This window comes from Magnolia sinica, chromosome 8 (genome assembly GCF_029962835.1).
Source record: "Magnolia sinica isolate HGM2019 chromosome 8, MsV1, whole genome shotgun sequence".
In the NCBI taxonomy this organism is placed as follows: Eukaryota; Viridiplantae; Streptophyta; class Magnoliopsida; order Magnoliales; family Magnoliaceae; genus Magnolia; species Magnolia sinica.
The window spans coordinates 89,970,993-89,997,406 of record NC_080580.1 but is presented as its reverse complement, the minus strand read 5'-3'; the positions used below and the strand labels follow the sequence as shown (position 1 = coordinate 89,997,406).

The 26,414-nt window shown below is 39.7% G+C and overlaps 2 protein-coding genes across 2 annotated transcripts; both read right to left on the bottom strand.

Moving 5' to 3' along the window:
- Window positions 1-10,884: 10,884 nt before the first annotated feature.
- On the bottom strand, window positions 10,885-13,619 carry LOC131254112 (acid phosphatase 1-like). Its single transcript, XM_058255122.1, has 2 exons — window positions 13,454-13,619; window positions 10,885-11,197 (listed from the first exon to the last, which is right to left on the bottom strand). Exons 1-2 carry the CDS (start codon window positions 13,576-13,578, stop codon window positions 11,020-11,022), a joined length of 303 nt encoding a protein of 100 aa, XP_058111105.1. The 5' UTR covers window positions 13,579-13,619; the 3' UTR covers window positions 10,885-11,019.
- Window positions 13,620-15,153: 1,534 nt separating this feature from the next.
- LOC131253658 (acid phosphatase 1-like) lies at window positions 15,154-25,252 on the bottom strand. Its single transcript, XM_058254757.1, has 4 exons — window positions 25,064-25,252; window positions 20,811-21,193; window positions 19,645-19,857; window positions 15,154-15,549 (listed from the first exon to the last, which is right to left on the bottom strand). The coding sequence occupies exons 2-4, from the start codon at window positions 21,182-21,184 to the stop codon at window positions 15,372-15,374; spliced, it is 765 nt and encodes a 254-aa protein (XP_058110740.1). The 5' UTR covers window positions 21,185-21,193; window positions 25,064-25,252; the 3' UTR covers window positions 15,154-15,371.
- Between the last annotated feature and the right edge of the window lie 1,162 nt (window positions 25,253-26,414).

The window sequence follows — 26,414 nt, the reverse complement described above, 5'->3', positions numbered from 1 at the left end:
GGTGCAAACATTCTCTTGCGTTGTAGTTGATGATGATGAACCTGATTCGTATCAGGATGCATTATTATCTTCTAACTCGGCCGATTGGGTAAATGCTTGGACGAAGAGATCGTTTCCATGGAGAAAAATAAAGTCTGGGAACTTGTTGATCTGCCTTCCAATCACAAAGTGATAGGTAATAAATGGGTACTTAAGATCAAAAGAAAGGCAGATGGTACAGTGGACAAGTATAAAGCACAATTAGTTGCTAAAGGTTTTACACAACAAGAAGGCATTAATTACAAGGAGACCTTTTCACCTGTTGCAAAGTTCTCTTCAATCCGCATGATCTTGTCCATTGTCGCAAGTTTAAACTTAGAGTTATATCAGATGGATGTAAAGACCGCATTCTTAAATGGTGACTTGGATGAAGAGATATACATACAACAGCTCATGGGTTATGTGGACAAAAAGCATCCAAAGAAAGTCTGCAAGTTGTTGAAATCTATCTATGGGCTAAAGCAATCTTCAAGACAGTGGTACATGAGGTTCCACTTGGCCATCACCACTTTTGGATTCACGATGAGTGAAGAAGATCATTGTGTATACATAAAATGGTCTAAAAGATCTTTTCTGATACTATCTCTATATGTAGACGATATCCTGTTAACTGATAATGGCATGCAATTGTTGATATCGACTAAAGATTGGTTATTCTCGAACTTTGAGATGAAAGACTTCGGTGAAGCCAACTTTATTCTTGGGGTAAAAATCATCAGGGATCGCCCTAAGAAATTTTTAGGCTTATCTCAAGCAACTTATATACAAAAGATCTTAGAGCGATTTAGGATGAAAAATTCAAAAGCTGTTGAAACCCCTATGGATAAAGCTACCAAGCTAGACAGGAAATCGTGTCCCCAGATTGAAGCCGAGAAATTGGCTGTCCTCAGTACCTTATGCAAGTGCAGTAGGGAGCTTAATGTATGCTATGCTTTGCACCAGACCGGATATTAGCTATGCAGTTGGCATAATCAGCCGTTATCAGAGTAACCCAGGACAATCTCATTGGCAAGCCGTCAAACGTATATTCCGCTATCTCAGAGGAACAAAAGACCTAATGTTGTGTTATGAAGGAACAAGCCTCGAGCTCAAAGGATATTTTGATGCTACTTGGGATAATGACGTTGACAGGGGAAAGTCTACTTCAGGATATGTATTCTTATTCGGAGGAGGAGCTATCTCATGGTCGAGTAAGAAATAGACATCCACAACTCTTTCATCTATGGAGGCCAAGTATATTGCATGTTGTGCTGCAGTTCAGGAGTGTGTATGGGTTCGCAGATTTCTATTGAGTCTGGGTGTTGTACCGAGTGTTCGTCAGCCTATATCGCTGAATATAGACAATTCTTCTACCGTTGACTTGGTAAAGGACCCTAAACACCACCAAAAATCTAAGTACATTGAAATCAAGTATCATTATATCTGTGATCAAGTGAGAGATAAAAAGGTTGCCCTTAGCTACATTCCCACTGAGGAGATAATGGCTAATCCCATGACGAAACCTATAGCTAGAGATCTATTTCAGGTTCACGTCAGGCAAATGAGATTGAGGAAAGTTTGAATAATGTACTTATTTTGTAAGACATTCGATCTTTCATGAATAATATATTCATTTTATTCAGTATTGAACACTAATATAAACTAGGTAAGTAGATCATCAATATTTACCTTGAGATCATGTAGGATTTCTATTTTTTGTCGGCAAGCCAGTCACCCACTCGCACGGATTGACCAACCTTGAATGTACAAGAGAGGTACATTTGGGGCTATGTTTATACATTGAGGAATGAACTTCCCTTTATTGTGAATAATAGAGGATGAGGATATGAGTGAGTCGTATCCGCCTACAATCTTATAAAGATTGTAGATGAGGCTGATACAGTCGAATAACATAATCGCACCATTCCGTTACATGCGATCAATGTTATGGCCTGAAATTAAAACCAGGTTATGAGGTTATGAGATGAGTCGTACCTCATGTATAATGACCTGCGTACTGTAGACCCGACATTCACCTAGTATTGCTTACTTTACGATGTAGATTGTAGCTACGTGCTGGGACCTTTTACCTACGGTTTGCTTTGATTCGATCTAATCATTAAAATGTGCGAGTAGCCAGTCCCGTAGGTGACTCTTTGTGTCCTTAGCTACCCTCCTCTTGTATATATGAGGATGAGATTGAGTGTCGCTACTTTAGTGTACTATGACGAAAGGTCCTTGATTGGCCAGACTCAGTTATGCTAGGAAAGCGGCTTGATTAATTTTAAATTACACATCTGCGTGGGTAAGATCCCGTGACAGCTACACCAAGTTTTTAAAACTATAAATACGCACTTGAAGACTTATCTGCCGGCAGTATCGAGTTGTTTTTTAAACTTTTGCAAATAGTATTTTTCTTAAAAAGCATATATATAAGTATTGTTTTTAATTGGTTTTAGTTAAAGTTTGTGAAAATTCAAGTTTTCAGAATAACTCAATAAGTTGGATAAGTGCATATGTTGGCCGAGTACTCCAGATTGGGAGTTAACTCCATCCGGTGTGGTCATGCGGACTAGGACAGGCATTGCAAAGCTTAAGTTATTGAGTACTAGTCAGGTGGTCACTTAGTACTTAAGCACCTGTGAGAAGATTATGGTGATCTAGCTGGTCTCACGCCTCTGATTCTTTTGATCGCGATGTTTGGTTCTTTAATTGTTATTAGGCAAGTTAGATGGACAAATTTATGTGCCTATCCTACAATGTGATTGAGTGGGAGATGTTGGACGTAGGCCAGTGGGGCCCACTTGTGAGCAATCACTAGTGGGTACGTCCCATGTTTTCTCCGGTCTCTTCTTTTGAATTAAATTTCAAATTCAATTATGAATTTGATTTTTAATTGATGATAGGAATTTGATCAGATTATTTGGCCTTATCCAATCCCACCCAAACTCTCCTTCCTTTCCTATATAAAGGGATGCACTTCTCTCGTGAAAGGCATTGAGTCATACGATAAGCCGAGAGTATACAGAAAGATATTGTGTGTGCTATAGTCTGTCCATTTTAGCTTATCCTTGGGACGATCTGATCCATAGATCATGATCCGGGGCCACTATATACTGTAGGATTAGAGGTGTGAATAGTTTCATCTGCTCCAGTAGTAGATAGGCGGGCCGTTGAAGCACCGTTCTTTTGCTTTGTGAGGGTTCCAAACTTCGTGTAGATCGTCAGATCTTGAGGGCTCACCTTCCGCGCTTCCCTACAGGTAGTTCTCTGGATCCACCGAATGTGCTTACCATATGTGGTATTTCTGAACATCCAGTTTGGCGGTATCATCTCCTAACCACTTATAAAAAAAAATCAAAAAAGGATGAAAGTAATGTTATATATAATCCCCTAACCACAATTTGATCATTTTCAGTTTATCAGACTAACAATGGCAGCTCATTTCAATGTTCCATTCAAATGGACGCTCAGAACTTCACGGATCCCATAAGTTCCAATAGGTTCGAGATGTACACTGCCCACGTTGATGAGTCCCATCCAACCTGTCCATTAAATGTGGACCCCATGTTACAACTAGATCCTAAAATCCAGTTAATGATCAGTAGCTCAAGTGTCCCACACCAAGGCAACAATGGTGATGCAGGGATGAACGTGATAAGGTCGATCACCGTATTCCTTAAGGACTACTCCGAATCCACTGAGCTTCTCTGTATTGCTCACAGAGACTTCTCGAATCTATGGAAAAAAATAAAGAAAATAGAAAATAAATTCTAAAAATTTTGTAAATTAATTGATGAATTGAATAAATGAGTATACAACCCTTTAAATTGAATACTAATAGATGGAATAAGTTTCGAAATTAAACCAACTAAAACTCCTAAAAATTGCGATTTACTATAAATAGTAAACTTACTATTTACAGACAGTAGTGATTTCTACTAGCGTGCATGGTTTTCGGCCAAAAATAGTATCCTATTTGGCTAAACCATGATGTTCTCCTAACTTTTCTAAGCACTTTTAGTGTTGGACACAACTCCTAAAGCCCAATGTACAAAGAGTTACAATCAAGCTAAAATTTACTATAAATAGTAAAAATGAAATTAAAACAGGAATTTGACCATCGATCTGATGTTATTTCGCAAATTTGGTGTGCACAACCCAGCATAGAGGGTTGAGTGGCTAAAGTAGCTCATCCTACCCCAAAATCATATATGACACGTCCGATAACCCATTCTGGTTTGCAAGATATGCCTGTTTTAAGGTCCTAACGGTCCGAATCACTTCCACCTCCGATCACACTTTTTCTAGTCCGTCTTGGCGATGAAATTGTCTGTGACCCACTCTACATCAAATGGGTTGGCGACGCCCAATATAGAAACTCCTAAATGTAACGTGGGGCCTACCATGTTATGTGTATCATCACCCAATCATCACGTGCAACACACCAAGATGAAGGAACAAACTGGAAATCTGGCCTTTAAAGCCTCAGTCGTTCCACAATAAATAAAGATTATTGATTTTAGGCGCGATTGTATATTGATCCATGTGGTGTGTCCCACCTAGGTTTTGCATCGGGATGATTTTTAGGATGTCCGGTGAACACAAGTGATGCGGATTGCGTGTGGACATTGCCAGCAGCAACCTTGCAACTCTTGTGGGCCCCACAATTATGTATGTCCACTGTACTTTTTTTATTTTCCATCCAACATGTTAATGAGGTCACACATCTGGATGAAGCAAAAACACAAATATCAGCTTGATCCAAAACTTTTATCACCACCATGACACAAGGATGAACGTGATGAGGTCGATCACCGTCTTCCTCAAGGATAACTACACCGAATCCATGGAGCTTCTCTGACTCCTCACATAGACTTTTCGAATCCACGAGGAAAAAAAACAAGGAAAATAGAAAATAAATTCTATAAAATTCGTAATTTGATTGATGAATAAAATAAATGAGTTCACAACCCTTTAAATAGGGATATTAAGCCATGGGAGAAGTTTTGGAATCAAACTACAACTAAAACTCTTAGAAATCGCGACTTACTATAAATAGTAAACTTACTATTTATAGACGTTCGTGATGTCTACTAGTGCGCATGGTTTTTGGCCAAAAATAATAAGTTTCCTATTTGGCCGAATGATGATGTTCTCCTAGCACTTTTCATATTGGGTGCAACTCCTAAAGCTCAATGGATGAAGAGTTATACGCAACATGAAACTTACTATAAATAGTAAAAATGAATATTAAGCGGGATTTCAACTGTCAATCTAATGATATTTGGAAAATTCTGCGTGGGCAACCCGGCATAGCAGGTTGGGTGGCTAAACTAGCTCGTCCAACCCCAAAATCATATATGGTATGTCCGATAGCTCATTCCGATTTGCGAGATACATCCGTTTTAAGTTCTGATGGTCCGGATTACTTCTGCTTCTGATCAGGCCTTTTCTGATCCATCTTGGCCATGAAACTGTCCGTGACCCACTCTACATCACACCACTATCACTAACAGGAGACATGTGATATGGTTACTACTATTTTATATAATTTATAATAGATGCCTATGCTATTCTTCCTGGAATGAAATGCTATTTACATATACACATATGTAGATACATGAAGAACTAATCTATGCACACATGCCTATGTAGCATGTGTGTAAGGTTCGGGTTGTTCAACAACTGGGGTCTGTTGTGAACATGCCCTGGCCCAGTAACATGCCACTCCAATAATAGAAAAAAGTGGATGTTTGGAGAAATGATGAATGGTCAATATTAAATGTACACGTGTTGCTCAGATGATGTGTGGACAATTTAATTTTGAGGCGAGGACTTATTTAACCCCGATATCTCATACGTGTGTATAGTTGGCGTGTGTGCATGAAGGAAACCTTTGAAATAAGGATTTTGAATTCAACCTTATAGGGGTATTTCTTACCAAATTTCATTTCCGAAGTGCAAAGTCATATTATTTGGTTATATTTACTTATCACAAGCATGACAATAGCAGCTATGTTTCATGATAGAGTGAATTTTTTTCTCATAAGAATGGCAATAAATGCCTAACTGAAGTTATTGCCCTTGATAGAGTGGAATGACATAGTAGGATTCATGTAGCCAATCCCAATTAATTAAGATAAGGCTTAAATGATAATGAAGTATAACAACAATAAGTTCACACCTGTTTGGAAGCTTAGCCAAACTACATGTTTTAGATTGTGTGGCCTAATGATCAAGCCATTTCACTCTTGGGCTAGAGCACAATCTACCATATTCTGGTTCTTCCAACTTTGCAATATTCCGTCCCTACTCAGATCACAAATGTTTTGTAATTGGTTTATGACCCAAATCACATATTGATCTAACATTTGGCTTGTGTGTCATGCTGATCATATGTCCATTCATGCAATATCATAACCAACCTAATTCATGAGATTTGTGTGATATAACAACTTACATATGTGAGAGGCGAGTTCACAGAGTAATTCATTTAGAGTTACTTTACATTTAAAAAAAATTGTCAAATTTAGATGATTTAAAGCATACGATTGATATTATGTTACTAACTGATACACTTTTAATTACTCTTATCCAAATATTGTGTTTAGCCAAAGTAAGACATTGGAGTAAACTAAAAAAAGTGGTGTGTGCTAAAAGAAGAAAGAAACTCCCTCCAATAGTAGTGCATATAATCTCCTTCTCTCACGTCTTGAAGTCAAGATGTCAATCTTATTCCCCTTCTCTTAAAAATATATTTAAAATGTTGGATGGTAAGAAATGTAGACCGAGTAATGTTGCAAGTGTTGACATGAGCATAGTGTAAGATTTATGATTTTCTTGTTTTGCTAATTTTTTACTGTTACTTTTGTTATTTGGGTTTTCTCTGATTAATTTTACTTTGTTTCTTCCGCTCTTTGGGTTTTACCTAAAGTGATTGGGTGTTCTTTGGGGGAGAGTTAAGCAGGCTAGTGTGTATTATAATGGTAGTCTTACTTGCATTTGGCTTGCTACACATGACCAAACCATTATACAAGTGTAACATATACAACTTAATACAAATGATTTAAAGCAAAACTATTTCTGAGATTTATAATAGGCTGATATATGTTTGTTGAGATTTGGATCAAACTAATTTTTGGATTTCTAATAGGCTGATATATGTGCGATCCACTTGAGCTTTGGATCAACCTCATTTTTGAGCTCATACTATCAAATGATATAGAAGAATGGGTGGGCAGCATGGATGAAACACATACATCATGTGGGGCCCATAGAGCACCGGCTAGTGGTATTAGCCAATCCCTTTCTGTGCTCTGGAGTTGTTTTGATAGCCATTCGTATTCACTCACTGGAGTTGTTTGCAGACACACAGTAGAGTACTTGTCTATCGTTGGGCGAGCTTCTTGTAGCTGTGTGTTGGAGTTGTTTGCAGTTGTTTACTATGGCTATTTATGGTCACATGCTAGAGTTTTGTGGTCATATGCATAGAGTGGAGGAGCACATTGAGCCTTTTGTTGCTTTGAATCGGGATGAATGGATACAGTGCTTGTATATGTATGTATACCTGCATTAACAATATGTAAAGAACAGCGGGGTACTGGTTGTGGCTAGGGACCATCGGATGCCTAAGTCAAGTGGGTAGACTAAAAGTAGAAGAGGGACTTGAGTTAAGTGCGTACCTTTCTCCAATTGCAGTGGGTGTACTTATAGGATTTTTAGGCAACTTCAAGACTTGCATATCGTGGTGGGATATGCTAGATTCGCCATAGATCTATTTCCGAAGGTGTCATCGAGCCTGCCTCGGTTGGCATGATCTTTGGTTAGAATCGTGCTAAATCTTTCCATTCTTGGTTCGAGGCGGAATTCTCCCCAAGTTTTCCATCTCTGTTCGGGGTCGATCCAGTCAGCGTAGGAGGTGATCCCTATTATTGAGCTCCGCCCTTAAGCAACTCAACTCAGTGTCAGCCTTGGGCTCATATCACTGTTGGTGTCTCATCAGCTCGGAAAGTTCATCCTGATATTCTAATCAGCCTAGCTTTAAGGCTAATTCATTCATATTTTCCATATAGCAAGCCAGTTCAGTTCCCAGCCCCCACAATAGAGCCTATTCAAGTGGACACCGGAGCTATTTGTGGTTGTGCAAGTAAGGCATGTCTACATATAGGTGTTTTATGCTTGTTTACGTTTGTGCACTAAAGCATCTATTGTGAGGTGAATTTTGAGGTGTAATCTCTTTACTTTCCATTGTTGAGCTCACTAGTAGTTGGAGCTGTTTGCCCGGAAGTGCATTGTGTTTGTCTGCATTTCGATGAGCAATGTTGAGCCATTTGTGCTGAGGTTCATGAAGGTATTTGTATTATGATTAGTCACATAGAAGTTGAGGTTGCTATCATCTAGGAACGGCGACCCTTTCATGTATGCAAGCTTCACTAGATGCTTTTAGCATCGAAAACTCTCTATGTATCTATTGTTCTAGTAATTAAGCTCCTGCGACTATGATTATGTATCTATTGTTCTAGCATTACCCTCTTGACCCTGTGACCCGCCACATCTCTATCATTCTGGCCTGTTTCTATATTCTCAAATACAAGCACTTGTAGTGCGCTCGGCGTAAGTCAAAGCTTCATCACATGGGTACATGCATGCTAGGGAAACAGATTGGCTACTCCCTTGCCACCACTCACCAGCCAGTGGCTGGTGGTCGATGCTCTGTGGGCGCCACTATGATGTATATCTTTCATCCATGCCGTCCATCTATTTTTACAGATCATTTTATAGAATGAAACCAAAAATGAGGCATATCCCAATCTCAAGTGGCCCACATTACAGGAAACAGTGTTGAATGAGCGTCAACCATTAAAAAATTTTTGGGGGCCATAAAAGTTTTGGATCAAGCTGATTTTTGTGCTTTCCCTTCATCTGGGCCTATATGACCTAATCAACAGATTGGATGTCAAATAAATAGTACAGTTGGCCTTAGGAGGATTTTAATGGTGGATATCCAATCACTATTGTTTTCCTGTGGTGTGGTCCACCTGAGATTGGGATAAAGTACCAAATGATCTGTAAAAATGGATAAACGGAATGGATGGTGGGGCCCATGGAGCACCGACCATCCGTTCCCGCATGCTAGAAATACTAAGGAGCTTGGAGCCACCAGTGGGTGTCACCCTAACCGTATGGAGCCCACCTTGATGTATTTTTTGTATGTTCACGCCGTTTATTATTATTATTATTATTATTATTATTATTTTAATTTTTTTTAAGATCCAAATTTCAAGCAGACCACATACACCATTAGAAACAATAATGAATAACCATTAAAAGCCTTTTGTGGGCCACAAAAGTTTTGGATCAACCTGATCTTTGTAGTTTCCCTTTATCCAGATCTTCTTTACGTTATCAACAGGTTGGATGGTAAATAAACATTATGGAAACCTTACGATGGGCCCTTTGAAAATTTGAATGGTGAGGCACTCAATCACCTTTGTTTCATATGGTGTGGTTCATCAGCTGCTTAATTTTGGGAACTAAGTACTAATATGGGCTGGAGAAACGGATGGACGGCGTGGATATACAACACATTATCAAGGAGGGCCCCACAGTAACGGTAACACTCACTAAGGTGATTCTAAGGTAACATCTAATCCACTCCCTATAGTGACACGTATATATACCTCATCACTTGTAGGAACCATGCCAATCATTTCTCATTGGACCACCTCAGGCTTTGGTGACACAATCTATCTTTGAAGTATAATGTTTGTGTGTATTCACATATTTCCCACCATCCAACCATCATGTGTGAGAATCTAAATGTAGGACGTGGCATGTATACATTCCTAGTATGGTTGAACTAAAAGAATTGGTTATAACTTTTGATTTTGGTATTGTTACGAGAAGCACAATCTATCTATCATTATTGTAACGAGCCATTTGAGGTGAGCCAACTTAGAATGTGGATTGCGTCAATCTATTTCACAAGAAAATATATACTTTCGGCTCAAAAATGAAATTTTAGAAAAAAATTATTATTTTTAATAATTCCAATTTTTACCGTATTTTCTTAATTTTGGACTTTAAAATTTTTATCCATTTTTTTTAATTGCTTATAATCATGTTAAGACTCTTTTAGCAAAAGTTTATTTGACATTTTTATTTTTAGACATTAGGTTTTAGAACAATTTTACTAGAATTAGAACTTTTATTAGAGTTAGAATTTTATTATTTTTCGTAATTATAAATTTTAGTTTTTTTCTTTATTAACGGTGTAATTGAGATGCATACACATTAGATAATTATTATCAATTGATTGATAAAATTATGAATTTCTTTATTTTCTTATGGTTTCAAGAAAATAACTTATGGATTCAAAGTCTTATTTACCTGAGGAAAACAGGTTATCTTTCTCATTATCCCACGCTTTTCCCTGCATTAGAATCTAAAGTCCCCATTTTAGCACCAATTTAGTCGAGCAAGAGAGATTTGACGGGAGTTTGCAAAGTGCATCCAAACACATAACGTTAACTACCGATTGGATCAAAATGGCGTTTACGCCTAAAATGCCCCTTTGTGAGGCATGTCCAAAATTGGTGGTATGATTAAGCGCACAACAATCTTTAAGCTCATTTGGGCACATTGAGGCCGTACTCTTCTTTAAATGGTCTATAGCACTCACAGTAGTAACTTCTAATTGTAAAAATATTTGTATTTATTCCAAAAGAAATGAAATAAAAGATACATATATAGAACTAAAGCAATTATTGTATGAGGTCTATCCAATGCTAAATGCCTAGGCAAGATTGATACCCAATTATTTTCAGTCTAGTTACTTATTAGATAACTTAAAGGATCTTTCTCCCTATTTAAAGCCCTAAAGCTAACATTGAATTCTAAGAAATCAACATGTGCATTTGTTAAAGCTTGGAAGGTCAAAGCCGAAATTATGAAACTAGCCATTGGGCCCATTTATACCCGTAAACGCCACCTTAAGGCTTAAGGGACAAAATACATGGGATTAGGGAGCTTAAATGTTCGATCGCCCAAATAATCTCCTAATAGGTCACTCCATTGGTCTCCGATATTGCCACGGATTCTGTAGCCCTCCGCTACTAATTGTCTACGCATCTCTGATTTGAAGGACACTGCGCTTTGCCCCTTGTAAGCAGAACTCCTAGAACACAACACAGCACAACAAAAATATCAGCGGCAACAACCATCATCATGTATATCTAGATGCTTTCAGTATTCACATCCTACCCAACACCATCGCTACCAATAGCAACAACAACAGCAAGAAAGCAGCTACTCGCTAGGATAGAATGAGATTTGGGAGTGTACATCATGTGGAGTGTATTGTGAACATGCCAGGCCACTCCACTCATGGGAAAAGTGGATGTTTTGAGAAATGGTGACTGGTCCATATTAAATGTGAATGTGTCATTAATTATCAGACCATAGGTGTGGTAGGATTGAAAGTCGGTCGGGTTCAGCCTGACCAACCTGTGATCGACCTGACATTGGGTTGGGCTTGGGTAGGATGTATCGGGTTTGGTCTTGAGCTTGGGCTATATAAACACTAACCTGATTAAACTTGGGTTGAGGTCTCAAGTAGCTTGATCCAACCTGAACCTGATCGATATATAAGTTACTTATAAATTATAATTGAATGTGGATCATCTGTGTTGAAGGCATAAGAAATTCCAGTGTCGTCGGGTCTCATTGGTCCACACCATTTCCGATGACTCAAGATAACAAGATATGCCGGATTTCTGTCCCAAATGGATTGTGTGCTAATACAACACAACTTTTAAAGGAGTGGTTGTCTTATATTTTAGCTTGTTTGTTTAGAAAAATTGAAAATTTTTGGTATAAATAACTACAAATATAATTAATAAAATCATGATACAAAAATAATAAGATGTGCATTGAAATATAATAAACTAATGTAATAATGAAAATATTAGCATATATCCACTTGACCAAGCCTGGTTGGGTTGGGCTTGTTGGGAATTCTCAACCTGAGGTTGGGTTAGGGTTGAGGTATAGGAACCTTGGGTTGGGCTAAGGTTTGAACACCAACCCATCCCAACCCGCTCGACTTTCAGCCCTAATAGGTGGGCTAGCTTGACTTTTGGGGCCATGAGTTATTTAATTAGTTTGTTCCCACTAGATGAATAACCTACATCTCATACACACGTATATCTGGTTTGTGTGCCACGAAGGAAACCTTTGAATTGTAGATATTGCATTCAATCTACATAAGTTCATACCCAAAGTGTATTTTTTTTCTCACAAAACATGACAACAGGCTCAATGACATCAAAGAGGTTTGATGCGATCGACATTCTATTGATGGTATCGAAGTGATATCGAACAATCACACAGAGTTACGCAGAGTTATATAGGTGTAGAATTTGTTTCCTGTTTTAGTTGTGATTCTCATATGTGGGTGTAATCAGGAATATTGTATATACCAGGGTTTTCTAATTTATTATTAAGAGTTTCAAGAGCTTGTAAGGGAGATTCAAAGTTTGTTAGAATTGAATAATCTTTATCTCTTATAATTTTATGTTTTCGTAGTGTATTATATATTGTTGCCCTGTGCTGTGGGTTTTTTCCCAACGATTTTTTCAATGTTAAATTCAAAGTGTTTATGATTGAACTCAGTTGTGTGATTGGAATACTTTGCTTGATTCATCTTTTTGTGCTTCCGCAATCCCCCAACAGGTTAGCTACTCGCGCTCACGTTGGAGCCTTTAGCACATGTGCCATTATCAAACATGTGTGTGAAATCTAGGCTTTTCATCTAGCATGCTACACATTGTCTAGATCACCAAGCTTAAGGATCAAACCATTTCACTCCTCCCAAGTGAAGCATTCTAATATTCGAGCTTAAAGATATAAATACTGCACCCACCTGATGGAAAGCTCGAATCTCACACGCATTTTATGTTGGCACTGCTACCACGTGCAAGGTATTAGAAAACTGTTAATCTATGACCATTATGTAATGGTAACCATAGGAACCGTTATGGCCATCTTATCGTTGTCGATTACTTTCGTCCTATGTGTGAATGAATAGGGCTCCAAATTCTCACGGACGGACCTGATTAATATATCACCACACCATAGTAAATAGTGGTGATTGAATGCATACCGTTAAAAACTTCTTGCGGTCCAAAACGGAGTTTTGTATAAAGCTGATATTTATGTTTTATTTTTGTTTTCCCTTGATGCAGGTACGTACGTGTGACCTTATCAAGGGTTTGGATGACAAGTTTGCATTATGGTGGCCCTAGGATGTTTTTAACGGTGGGTGTTCAATCACCACTTTTTACTTTTTTTACTGTAATGTGGTCCACCTTATATCTAGATCTACTTCATTTTTTAAATGAGCTGGCAAAACGGATGGATGGTGTGGATATACCTCAAAATCACTCTTTCATAGCCAACGAATCCTTGATTATGTAAATTCTCAATGGTGGGTGCCCCCAACGTTTCTTCATCCCTCCCCGTGAGAAGAATAACCTTATATCCACCGTCGATCAGCATCTTAAACAATCTGTGGACGGCAGGAATTGCGGGACAGCTTTTGCTTTCGTTGTTTGTGAAATTGAACAATGGCCATCCATGGATTGGACCACTGGATAGACAAACGGTGAGGATCACCAACCCACTGGCCACAAACACCCCTCCTTGATCCTCCATACCACAATGTTGAAGCACTGGACAAGCTCTTCGCAAGGAGAATGAGCCAGGTCATGTCAAGATCACTTACTGACTATTAACACTCAATGTTAGTTTATATACGGGTGGTACCAGTAAAGAACCGCACAAGTCTGATTAATCAACTGTAGGAAGCCAACGAATCTGCCCGATCACTTGAACATCAAGTTTAGCCCTATAATTTACACACATAGGGCCCAAATCTAACCGACCCATCGCTAACTAATCAAGACAATTATAACTAAATTAAAGATCTAACCGAAGTCGAATCAGATAAGGCCCGGATGTTGACTAATAGACTAAATCAACCCTGTTACTCTTTTAGCTTAAAACTAACGGTTTAGAGTAATCATGATCAAATCTCTACTTTCACTAGCTATAAATAGGTCACACTACGAATATAGTTAATCTAAACGCTAATCATTACCCACGAGAAATCTTAATACCTAATTCATTCCAGAAATGCTCCAATTTTTCGAACAAGTTCTAGACCACTCGTTGGTGGGGCCACTAGTTCCAAAACTATAGAATAATGTCCGTCTTACTGGGCTCGACGTAGATCGCAGGAGTCAGACCTAGGTACTGTCCATAACCACTCAACTTGAGCCAAAGGACGAGTGCATTAGAAGTGCAAATACCATAAAGGAAGAAGTGAAACTTAAGTGAATTGGGTCGTCCACTCTTATATAAAGTTGAGAATTTTGGATCGTCGGTTTACGACCACACTTCACACGTGGAATAAGGATATTTCCCTACTTATATCCGTATAGCCGCGGCTCGACCATCGGTGATCGTTGAATAGACTTCTAATCATATCCGTCGATCGACGCATTCAAATGACGAGCCGAACATGTCCATACGTAGATCATCATTAGGGTGACTATCCTACGGTGTATATCAATATATACACCCCGTAGTGGGCCCTAGAATTGATTGATAAAATTATGAATTTCTTTATTTTCTTATGGTTTCAAGAAAATACCTTGTGGATTCAAAGTCTTATTTACCTAAGGAAGATGGGTGATCTTTCTCGTTATCCCTTCATGCTTTTCCTTGCATTAGAATCTAAAGACCCCATTTTAGCACCAATTTAGTCGAGTGAGAGAGATGAGACGGGAGTTTGCAAAGTGCATCCAAACACATAACGTTAACCATCGATTAGATCAAAATGGCGTTCAGGCCTAAAATGCCCCTTTGTGAGGCATGTCCAAAATTGGTGGTATGATTAAGGGCACAACAATCTTTAAGCTCATTTGGGCACATTGAGGCCGTACTCTTCTTTAAATGGTCTATAGCACTTACAGTAGTAACTTCTAATTGTAAAAATATTTGTATTTATTCCAAAAGAAATGAAATAAAAGATACATATATAGAACTAAAGCAATTATTATATGAGGTCTATCCAATGCTAAATGCCGAGGCAAGATTGATACCCAATTATTTTCAGTCTAGTTACTTATTAGATTACTTAAAGGATCTTTCTCCCTATTTAAAGCCCTAAAGCTAACATTGAATTCTAAGAAATCAACATGTGCATTTGTTAAAGCTTGGAAGGTCCAAGCCGAAATTATGAAGCTAGCCATTGGGCCCATTTATACCCGTAAACGCCACCTGAAGGCTTAAGGGACAAAATACATGGGATTAGGGAGCTTAAATGTTCGATCGCCCAAATAATCTCCTAATAGGTCACTCCATTGGTCTCCGATATTGCCACGGATTCTGTAGCCCTCCGCTACTAATTGTCTACGCATCTCTGATTTGAAGGACACTGCGCTTTGCCCCTTGTAAGCAGAACTCCTAGAACACAACACAGCACAACAAAAATATCAGCGGCAACAACCATCATCATGTATATCTAGATGCTTTCGGTATTCACAACCTACCCAACACCATCGCTACCAATAGCAACAACAACAGCAAGAAAGCAGCTACTCGCTAGAATAGAATGAGATTTGGGAGTACATCATGTGGAGTGTATTGTGAACATGCCAGGCCACTCCACTCATGGGAAAAGTGGATGTTTTGAGAAATGGTGACGGGTCCATATTAAATGTGAATGTGTCATTAATTATCAGACCATAGGTGTGGTAGGATTGAAAGTCGGCCGGGTTCAGCCTGACCAACCTGTGATCGACCTAACATTGGGTTGGGCTTGGGTAGGATGTATCGGGTTTGGTCTTGAGCTTGGGCTATATAACCACCAGCCCAATTAAACTTGGGTTGAGGTCTCGAGTAGCTTGATCCAACCTGAACCTGATCGATATATAAGTTACTTAAAAATTATAATTGAATGTGGATCATCTGTGTTGAAGGCATAAGAAATTCCAGTGTCGTCAGGTCTCATTGGTCCACACCATTTCCGATGACTCAGGATAACAAGATGTGCCGGATTTCTCTCCCAAATGGATTGTGTGCTAATACAACACAACTTTTAAAGGAGTGGTTGTCTTATATTTTAGCTTGTTTGTTTAGAAAAATTAAAATTTTTTGGTATAAATAACTACAAATATAATTAATAAAATCATAGGTACAAAATAATAAGATGTGCATTGAAATATAATAAACTAATCTAATAATGAAAATATTAGCATATATCTACCCGACCAAGCCTGCTTAGGTTGGGCTTGTTGGGAATTCTCAACCTGAGGTTGGGTTAGGGTTGAGGTACAGAAACCTTGGGTTGGGCTAAGGTTTGAACACCAACCCATCCCAGCCCACTCGACTTTTAGCCCTAATAGGTGGGCTAGCCTGATTTTTGGGGCCATGAGTTATTTAATTAGTTTGGTCCCACCAGATGAATAACCTACATCTCATACACATGTGTATCTGGTTTGTGTGCCACGAAGGAAACCTTTGAAATGTAGATATTGCATTCAATCTACATAAGTTCATACCCAAAGTGTATTTTTTTCTCACAAAACTCAATGACATCAAAGAGGTTCGATGCAATCGACATTCTATTGATGATATCGAAGTGATATCGAATGATCACACAGTTGCGCAGAATTATATTGGTGTGGAATTTGTTTCCTATTTTGGTTGTGATTCTCATATGTGGGTGTAATCAGGAATATTGTATATACCAAGGTTTTCTAATTCATTATTAAGAGTTTCAAGAGCTTGTAAGGGAGATTCAAAGTTTGTTAGAATTGAATAATCTTTATCTCTTATAATTTTCTGTTTTCATAGTGTATTACAGTTGCCCTGTGCTGTAGGTTTTTTTTCCAATGATTTATTCGACGTTAAATTCGAAGTGTTTATGATTGAACTCAGTTGTGTGATTGGAATACTTTGCTTGATTCATCTCTTTGTGCATCTGCAGTCCCCCAACAGGTTAGCTACTAGCGCTCATGTTGGAGCCTTTAGCACATGTGCCATTATCAAACATGTGTGTGAAATCTAGGCTTTTCATCTAGCATGCTACACATTGTCTAGATCACCAAGCTTAAGGATCAAACCATTTCACTCCTCCCAAGTGAAGCATTCTAATATTCGAGCTTAAAGATATAACTAGTGCACCCACCTGATGGAAAGCTCGAATCTCACACGCATTTTATGTTGGCACTACTACCACGTGCAAGGTATTAGAAAACTGTTAATCTATGACCATTATGTAATGGTAACCATAGGAACCGTTATGGCCATCTTATCGTTGTCGATTACTTCCGTCCTATGTGTGAATGAATAGGGCTCCAAATTCTCATGGACGGACCTGATTAATATATCACCACACCGTAGTAAATAGTGGTGATCGAATGCATACCGCTAAAAACTTCTGGGGTCCAAAACAGAGTTTTGTATAGAGGTGATATTTTTGTTTTCCCTTCATGCAGGTACGTACGTGTGACCTTATCAAGGGTTTGGATGACAAGTTTGCATTATGGTGGCCCTAGGATGTTTTTAACGGTGGGTGTTCAATCACCACTTTTTACTTTTTTACTGTAGTGTGGTCCACCTTAGATCTAGATCTACTTCATTTTTAAAATGAGCTGGCAAAACGGATGGATGGTGTGGATATACCTCAAAATCACTCTTTCATAGCCAACGAATCCTTGATTATGTAAATTCTCAATGGTGGGTGCCCCCAACGTTTCTTCATCCCTCCCCGTGAGAAGAATAACCTTATATCCACCGTCGATCAGCATCTTAAACAATCTGTGGACGGCAGGAATTGCGGGACAGCTTTTGCTTTTGGCCCACATTTTAAATGCTGTTGGGTCGTATGGATCACCCCTGGAATCATGACATGATATTGTGGGCCATTAAAAATTTTGAAGATGAAAAAAAAAAGGGGGGGCTATTAAGAAAAGAGGCAGGTAGTTCGCGGACTACTGTAGTGAAATCAGGGTCCGCCATCTGGACCGTTCAATCAGTGCGAGCCTCACGCGGTCTAGTCTACTTACTGACCAACCATGTTTGTTAACCATGTCTGCTCATACCTGAATGGAACCTAGGATACTCTTCGCCCACTGAAGCCCATTGATAACTATTGAAAACTGATCCACTGTCTCAAAAGCCGGACATAGTGGAATGGGACACTCGATCCGAGCTGTCGGCCTACGCTGGGGTGATGAGCCTCCCCATAGTGACCGCGAACGATCCCTTTCCCAGCACTCCCCATGTGCTTGAAATCAGGGATGGGAAACCCGATGGGATCAAGGATCGCGGGGTCTTGGCCTCCCGCATTGAGGGGCCTTAACCTCGCAACCAGTTGAAGGCAATGATAAGAGGAGTGTACCAGTTTTCTCAATTTGCTTGATGAACAGAATTAACTAAATACTTGGCTAACATTATTTACGCATCGCATTAGCTAGAATTTGGCGATTCGGCAGTTGAGGTCGCAATGAGGGAGTGTCGGTCATGCGCGATTATTAGACGAAGTCGCTCGAGAAAATGTTGTTGCGAGGGCATACATCATATCATAACACATGTACATGCATTAACAAGACTAGTTAGAGATCTGTGAATGCATGTCTTTCATTAAATTCATCATATAATTGATGCTTGTTGTAACTTAAGGCTAATAGTAACCACTGGGTTAACAACTCACTCCTACTCTGGGATGGTGTTTTAAAACACAAACCAAACCCTTTACTAAATGCAGGTGAGACGGAGCTCGGCGAGCCGAGCAAGGTGAGCATGGATGAGGAAGAGGAGCTTCCTACTTCCAACTTGTGGACAGGTCACCGTAAACTGTACGGGTTGATTATGCGTTGTTGAGTTGTAGATCTAGCGCACCATTTCTTTTGGACATTATTTTATAAAAATTTTGTCGGGCGACACTTTGTGCGACCCATTTGATATTCTTATATACTTGTATTTCTTAGTCGTATTTGTTTCAGTAGATTAGTTGTGGTTGTGGTTTATGTTCACAGGTGAGGTCCACCATGGGGTGATGTAATCCTTATGGGCCAGGGTGTAATATATACCCCTGATGATCCTAGCCACCTGATGAAAATGGACATTATCCTCAAATTTTGACATCTAATGGGGCCCCAACCAGACAGCTGGGTTCATCTGATGGGGGAAGAGATTGGGGGCATCTCATATCCACCATGAGGCCTGCCATATGGATGATTTGTACTGGGTCCCACATCTACAGTTTGTTGGGCCAAAGAAATTCTTGATCAAACATTCAATCCACCTTTTGTACTTTACCTTTATTTTTATTTTTAAAAAATAAAAAGTTATATGTCTTAAGAAAGAAAGAAAAAAAGAAGCAATTCATGATTCCTTTCAGGTTCACACGGTGATTCCTGTCCCTTTCTTACTCTCCACTGTTTGATATTCTTTAACAATTTCCCTTCTTTACTGTAATGTGGTCCACCTTATATCTAGATCTACTTCATTTTTTAAATGAGCTGGCAAAACGGATGGATGGTGTGGATATACCTCAAAATCACTCTTTCATAGCCAACGAATCCTTGATTATGTAAATTCTCAATGGTGGGTGCCCCCAACGTTTCTTCATCCCTCCCCGTGAGAAGAATAACCTTATATCCACCGTCGATCAGCATCTTAAACAATCTGTGGACGGCAGGAATTGCGGGACAGCTTTTGCTTTTGGCCCACATTTTAAATGCTGTTGGGTCGTATGGATCACCCCTGGAATCATGACATGATATTGTGGGCCATTAAAAATTTTGAAGATGAAAAAAAAAAGGGGGGGCTATTAAGAAAAGAGGCAGGTAGTTCGCGGACTACTGTAGTGAAATCAGGGTCCGCCATCTGGACCGTTCAATCAGTGCGAGCCTCACTTTTAAAGGTAGGCCCCACCATAGATAGGCCATCGGCCGTACCTCCTCTGTGAAAATGATCCTAGCCATTGTTAGATAAACTTTGTCGTATACTGTTGACCGTTGTATGATTGTCTGTCAGTAGATCGATGGATTGTTATTTCGTGGCAACTCTTATATTGTCCACATGTTAGTAATGGTGGACCTACCTCTTAAACGGTTCAGATCATCCACACGCATGGTCCAACTACCGGACTAAGATTTCACTTCAGTATTCCGCAGAGTACAAGACCTTTCACGGTACCGACAATGAGATCATGCATGTATGCTAAACCTAATAAACGGTCCGGATCAATAGATGGAGCTGTCCAAATGTGTCAATGCAACTAGGAGTGCTATAAATTAATTAATACTATTCCACTGGCACGTGGGAGCCTCACACATCCACGTGCTGGGTATGTGTTGTAACGTGGCGCATGTGAGATCTGAACCTTCCATCAGGTGAGCTGCACAGTTTAGATACCTTGGCATAAAAATCAGGCCATTTGATACCTCAGGTGGGCCACAACATATCAAAAGCAAATAAATGGCTAAAAACCCATCAATACGTCGTGACCCACCTGAGGAGTGAAGTTGTCTGATTTTGCTGCAAAAGATCTATGCATCATTTCCATACTTATGAAAAGCTCATATCTCAAACACGTGTATTATATCTGCACGTGTGCTCGCATGTGGGATTAGCAAACCTTCTCAGATTTGTTATTATTAATAAGCAAGAGAGGAAATCAAGTGTTAGAGAGAACTAAGCAAGATATCACGTACCCGAATCGCTTCCCACTGTAATAAAGAAGGTTTGAGATGCAAGTATCGTCGACGTCGAGAATCCAAGCATCCTTTCCATCGATGACTGGGAGCAAATCTTTCATGTAGCCCACGATCTGCTCAACAACCATGTCAAGATCTTGTGCATACTGGCCCCCAAGCATGTAATTCTCGACGTAGCGTAAGCACTGGGATGGGACCGTGTGCCATGCACGTATATTATTCGCCTCCACCGCGACGCGCCAGCTTAAGCAATAACCGCACTCTAATGGGCCATTAAACTTCAAATTCGGCTTTGTGCCGATCGTCTTAGAGAACACGGTTATCAACATCAGTAGCAACAGCTCCCATAGTGACCGCATTGCCGTAAACATAGATTATATCTCCATTAAAGAGAAAAGCATCACATAAGTATAACTTTATTTAAATTAGGACTTGATGACTTTATTATAATAGTTTAAAGACACTTGTTGAAAACATTTTATTGAATAATCAATCTTAACTTGGTCCAAGTTATTAGGTTAGGTTAAGGCTAAGCCTAGCCTCGTGCACTGCTGCTTGACTTGAATGAATCGCGACTCACTTGGACAAGCCATGGAATGTTGGGTAATAATGGTGGGCAGGGCACAAAATAAAAGGTACTTAGGGTTGATTTTAAGAGGTCATTTGGCATAATGGATTTGCTTTGGATCTCTCTATCAAATCACTCCATAGCTTTTCAAAAAGAAAAAAAAAAAACACTAAAAAAGTGCAAAAGGATTTCATTGAGAGCGGATTAAGTGCTGCCCTGGCCTGACCCAAGACAATGCGGCCCTTACCAGGGCCCCAAGTTGATGTATTTATTCTATATTAACGTTGTCTCTCCATTTTACATATCATTTTAGAGCATGAAACAATGGTGGTTGAATGTCCTACCATTAAAAACTTCCTATAACCCACCATAAAGTTTTCCTAATGTTTATTTCCCATCCAAACTGTTGATAAGGTCACATGAACTTGGATCAACGAAGAAAGAACAAATCACAGGTTATTCTAAAACTTTTGTGGCTCATTAATGGTCAATCACCACTTTATCCTAGTGGATGGTCTACTTGAGAATTGGAACTGCTTCATTTTTTAGACCATGCCTTAAAATGATAGAGAAAAATGGATATAAAATACATACATCAAGGTGGGCCCCACAGTAAGGGCTGCACTATCTTGGTTGAGGCCGGGGGGCCGCACCTAATCTGCTCGATTTCATCACACCACTAACTCAGCATGCAAACATTATCCTACCTAGCTAATTTCTTTGGTACAATCAAATTCACTTTTGGTTTACGGAAGCACCCCTTCCTGGAAAGAAAATACCACTTTGGCATGATAGTTGGAGCCAGCTCAGATCTTCATAATCAGGTGTTACAAAGATGATGAGGCAAATCAGGCAGTCAATCTGGGAAGAGCTTTAAAAAATATATATTTATAAAATTACCAAAAAAGGAAAAAAGATATCCTAATGCATTGTAAAAATGCTCCAGTGAGCACTACGAGCTATAGTGCTCCTAGTTGCATCAGTTCAATCAATCAATCAATCTGAGCTGTCCATTAAGTCCATGATACATTTCATAGCTTATCGGATCAATTATACTAGTGTGATTGGATGATCAGAATCATCTTTGATTTGGCCTAATTTTTATACAACCATCCTTTTATAAAACTACCAAAAAGGTGAAAATAATAATAATAATTATTATTATTATTATTATTATTATTATTATTATGCTAGAGAAATGTTGGGGGTGGATTACTGTGGGGCCCACCTTAATGATGTGTTGTATATCCACGCCGTCCATCTCTTTTTCTGGCCCAGTTGAGTATGTGCTTTCAAAAATTAAGCAGATCTAAAACTAAGGTGGACCACACCAAAGGAAACAGTGGTGATTGAACGCCCACCGTTAAAAACTTCCTAAGGCCCACAGTAATATTTCATTTCCATCCAACCCGTTGATAAGGTCAACCAAACCCGGATGAAGGGAATTAATAAAGATAAGATTTATCCAAAACTTTTGTGGCCCACAAAAACTTTTACTGGTCATTCACCACTGTGTTACAGTGGTGTGGTCCACCTGAGATATGGATCTTCTTAATTTTTGAGATGAAGTCCTAAAATGACATGATAAAACGTATGGACGGCTTGGATATACAAAAAGTTCATCAAGGTGGGTTCCACGTGGTAAGATGTTTCCTGGGCAACACCTAATCCACTCCCAAAAATGCACTAGTGCTCTCGAGAGCACTATGAATTAATGTGCTCCTGGTTGCATCATTTTATACCAAAAAAGGAAAAAAGATATGCTGAGTGCTGACATTAACATATTAGAGAAATGCTCCAGTGCTCTCAGAGAGCACTTATGAGTTATGGTGCACCTAGTGGCAACGATTCAATCAATCAATCAAAGCTGTCCATTTAGTCCATGATATATTTCATAGCTTATCAGACAAATTATATTGTGATCTGGTGATCAGATTCATCTTTGATTTGTCCTCATTTTCATACAACCGTCTGTTTTTTGAAGCCGTGGATGAATGGTTTCAATTGTCTAACAAAAGTAATTCTTTAGAATCATTAGCAATCCATGATGGGCCCTATCAAATAGACGGCTCCTATTGTTGATTGGACTTATTTTGTGTAATATCATTGATCAAATGGTTCAAATTTGTTAGACGGTGATAGTGTTTGCATGGTGGCCCATGAAAAATGCCTTAACCTAATGAGCGGTTTAGATGAATAGATTGGTTGCCTTAAGTGTCCAATGCAATTTTTATATTGCCTAGAGAGTAATGTAGCATCTGATTTTGGCATAGTGGGCATGTGTAGCTGTAGATGGACGGTTGGAAAGAATTTTCAATAGTTCACGTTGTAATCACATCAATGGTCAGGATCATCCTGATCTAAAATTCAGGCGGGAAACGATACGGAAAGAAACGTAGAAGGTCGCCTAAAACAAATATATTCTCGTGGTGTGGCCCATACCAGTCTTGGAAGGGCCTGAATTTTGGCGATTACCTTCATCACTATAGGATGTACCTGATGAATGGCTTGGATGAAATATACACAACAAGGTGGACCTCACATTCTATCTGAAAGTTTCAACGGTGGGTCACCCTCCCCAATGTTCCTCATTGCTCCGTTTGGTGTGGCCCACCTGAGCTACGGATCATGCTGGATTTTGGGATCTAGATCTAACAGGTGAGCTAATGGACGGGTTGTATGGCACTCACACATCACGGTAGGGCCCCCACGAAGCTCTAACGGATCTGATCATTTCTTGTAATATGATGCAAGCCTCGTTCTATGTTACAACAGAAAAACGAAGCGCCCGGACGTGGATCAGGTGGTGTTGATGTGTTGGCCGCTGTGGGGCCACCGTGATATATATGTTTTATATCCATGCCGTCCATCCGTTTTACTAGCTCATTTTAGGGCCAAAATCAAAAAATGAAGCAGCTTCTAAGCTCAAGTGGACCACAGCAGGTAAAACAGTTGTGATTGAACGGTCACCATTAAAAACTTATTGTGGGCGACTAAAGTTTTGGATCCAGGTCTGTGTGACCTTATCAACAGGTTGGATGGCAAATATATATTACGGTGGGCCTTTGGAAGGTTTCAATGATGGAAGTCATTATCCCCACTTTTTACTGTGGTGTGGTCCACTTGAACTTCCGATCTGCTTCATTTTTGGGTTCATGCCCTAAAATGATCTGAAAAAACAAATAGACGGCGTGGATATAAAACAAACACATCAAGGTAGGCCCCACAGCGCCCAACACCAACTAGCTGGGTGGTGTGGGCGTCACCACCCAATCGGCTTCCGGTTCGTTCAGAACGCGTGCATGGATAACAGTACGGAACTGCATTTTCTGGTGATCTCAACCATCCATCTGGCGAGCATCGCCACGGGTTGGTCATTGTCCGAAAATCATGTGGACTGATGATCCTGGCCAGGGGAATGGTATCATTCAAACTGGATGGTTGGGATAGAATATATATATATATATATATATATATAGGCAATCACCCAACCTCTCCCAACCATGCCGCCAAGTGGTTCCCATTTTCAATAGGAAAAAGTCCACCAATGGATGTTTAAAATCGTGAAATCGTGGCCCATTCACAACAGTGCCCGACAAATGTACGGTTGCAATGGATGCATGTGGGTCCCATAGAGAGAGAGAGAGAGAGAGAGAGAGAGAGAGAGAGAGAGAGATTGTACCGAGCACACAGTCAAATAGAAATCGACGGTCTTAAACGCTCGGCATCCTTACAGAGGAATGAGGATGAGCCTCTTGGACGGTTAGGCTGCGTTGGCGCACGATATCAGCGCGAGCTCAAACGATGCATGGCCCGGTATAACGTGCGCAGAGGAGGAAAGGAGGCCGTTCCCGGGCGAAGAATGCGAAGCTATAATGATAATTTATAGAAGTTAAAAGAAAGTCATGAAATGGAAGCAACAGAAGGAAAGAGGAAATGTGTTTCTTGCGCCGTTACATGGAACCCGGTTCTCCCACGTTCAACCAGTCACATTCAGCCACGTGGCACCTAGATACTCCCCTACTCCCCTGTCTAGCTTTCACTCCAGGGGAAACGGTCTGGACGAACTCGGTCCAGGCAGGTGCTCTGTGGGGCCCACCTTGTTCTTCTGGCTTCATCCACACCGTCCATTCGTTTTCCCAGATTAATTTAGTATATGACCTCAAAAATGACACATTTCCAAGATTCAAGTGAATAAAACATTAGGCCCTGGGAAGGTTTCGAAGCTGGGCATCATTTTCACCACTGCTTCCTGTGGTGTGGCCCACCTAAGATTTGGATCTGCCTACTTTTTCGTTGATAACATAAAATGATTTTGGAAAAAATGGATGGACGGCATAGATTAAATCCATACATCAACGTGAACCCCACAGAGCCAACCATTGAGATGAGATGGCCACCATAAGTTTTTATATGGGCCATTATAGTGTGTAACTTACATCAAATCAAAGCCGTTAATCATGTGTATATCACTAGGATGAAGAGTCTGTTAAAAAATGTCTGATACAAAAAATAGACGGTCTAGATTGTTTGAATTAACAGTTTTGGAGACAATTTTGAATACTCCTTTGGTGTGGTCCGAATGATATTTTAATCACGCTTATATTCTAAATTTAGAAGTTGAGATAATGGCGCTAACTGATGTACGGAATGGATTTAACATACGTCAGCGTGTAAAACACCCAAGGCTTGGGTGTGTTACACGCTGCATAAACAATGATTCCAGTTCCGATGAACCGCGTGTGATGCGAACGCGGCGTAAGGATGCTTGGTGGGGCCCACCGAAACACTTGTGAGAATTTCAACCAGTCCATCCGTTTTTTGAGATCATTTTAGGACATTTTATCAAAAATGAGATGGATCAAAAACTCAAGTGGACCACAATATAGGAAACGGTGGAGATTCAGTGAGCACCGTTGAAACATTCTTATGGGTATAAAATTTTTTATCAGGCTAATGTTCTTTTTCCTTCGCTTCATCTAAGTGGTAATGACCCTATAAACGGTTTGGATGGCATATAGACATCAAGGTGG

Bases quoted from the DNA above. Each gene is read 5' to 3' on its own strand.
- LOC131254112 (XM_058255122.1), bottom strand. From the start codon at position 13,578: ATGCTGATCGACGGTGGATATAAGGTTATTCTTCTCACGGGGAGGGAT. The intron at 11,198-13,453 runs GTATATCCACAC...GTTGTGTTCTAG, and splicing joins TATGAAAGAGTGATTTTGAG to GAGTTCTGCTTACAAGGGGC.
- LOC131253658 (XM_058254757.1), bottom strand. From the start codon at position 21,184: ATGTTTACGGCAATGCGGTCACTATGGGAGCTGTTGCTACTGATGTTG. The intron at 19,858-20,810 runs GTACGTGATATC...TCATGATTCCAG, and splicing joins TACAGTGGGAAGCGATTCGG to GGGTGATCCATACGACCCAA. The intron at 15,550-19,644 runs GTATATCCACAC...GTTGTGTTCTAG, and splicing joins TATGAAAGAGTGATTTTGAG to GAGTTCTGCTTACAAGGGGC.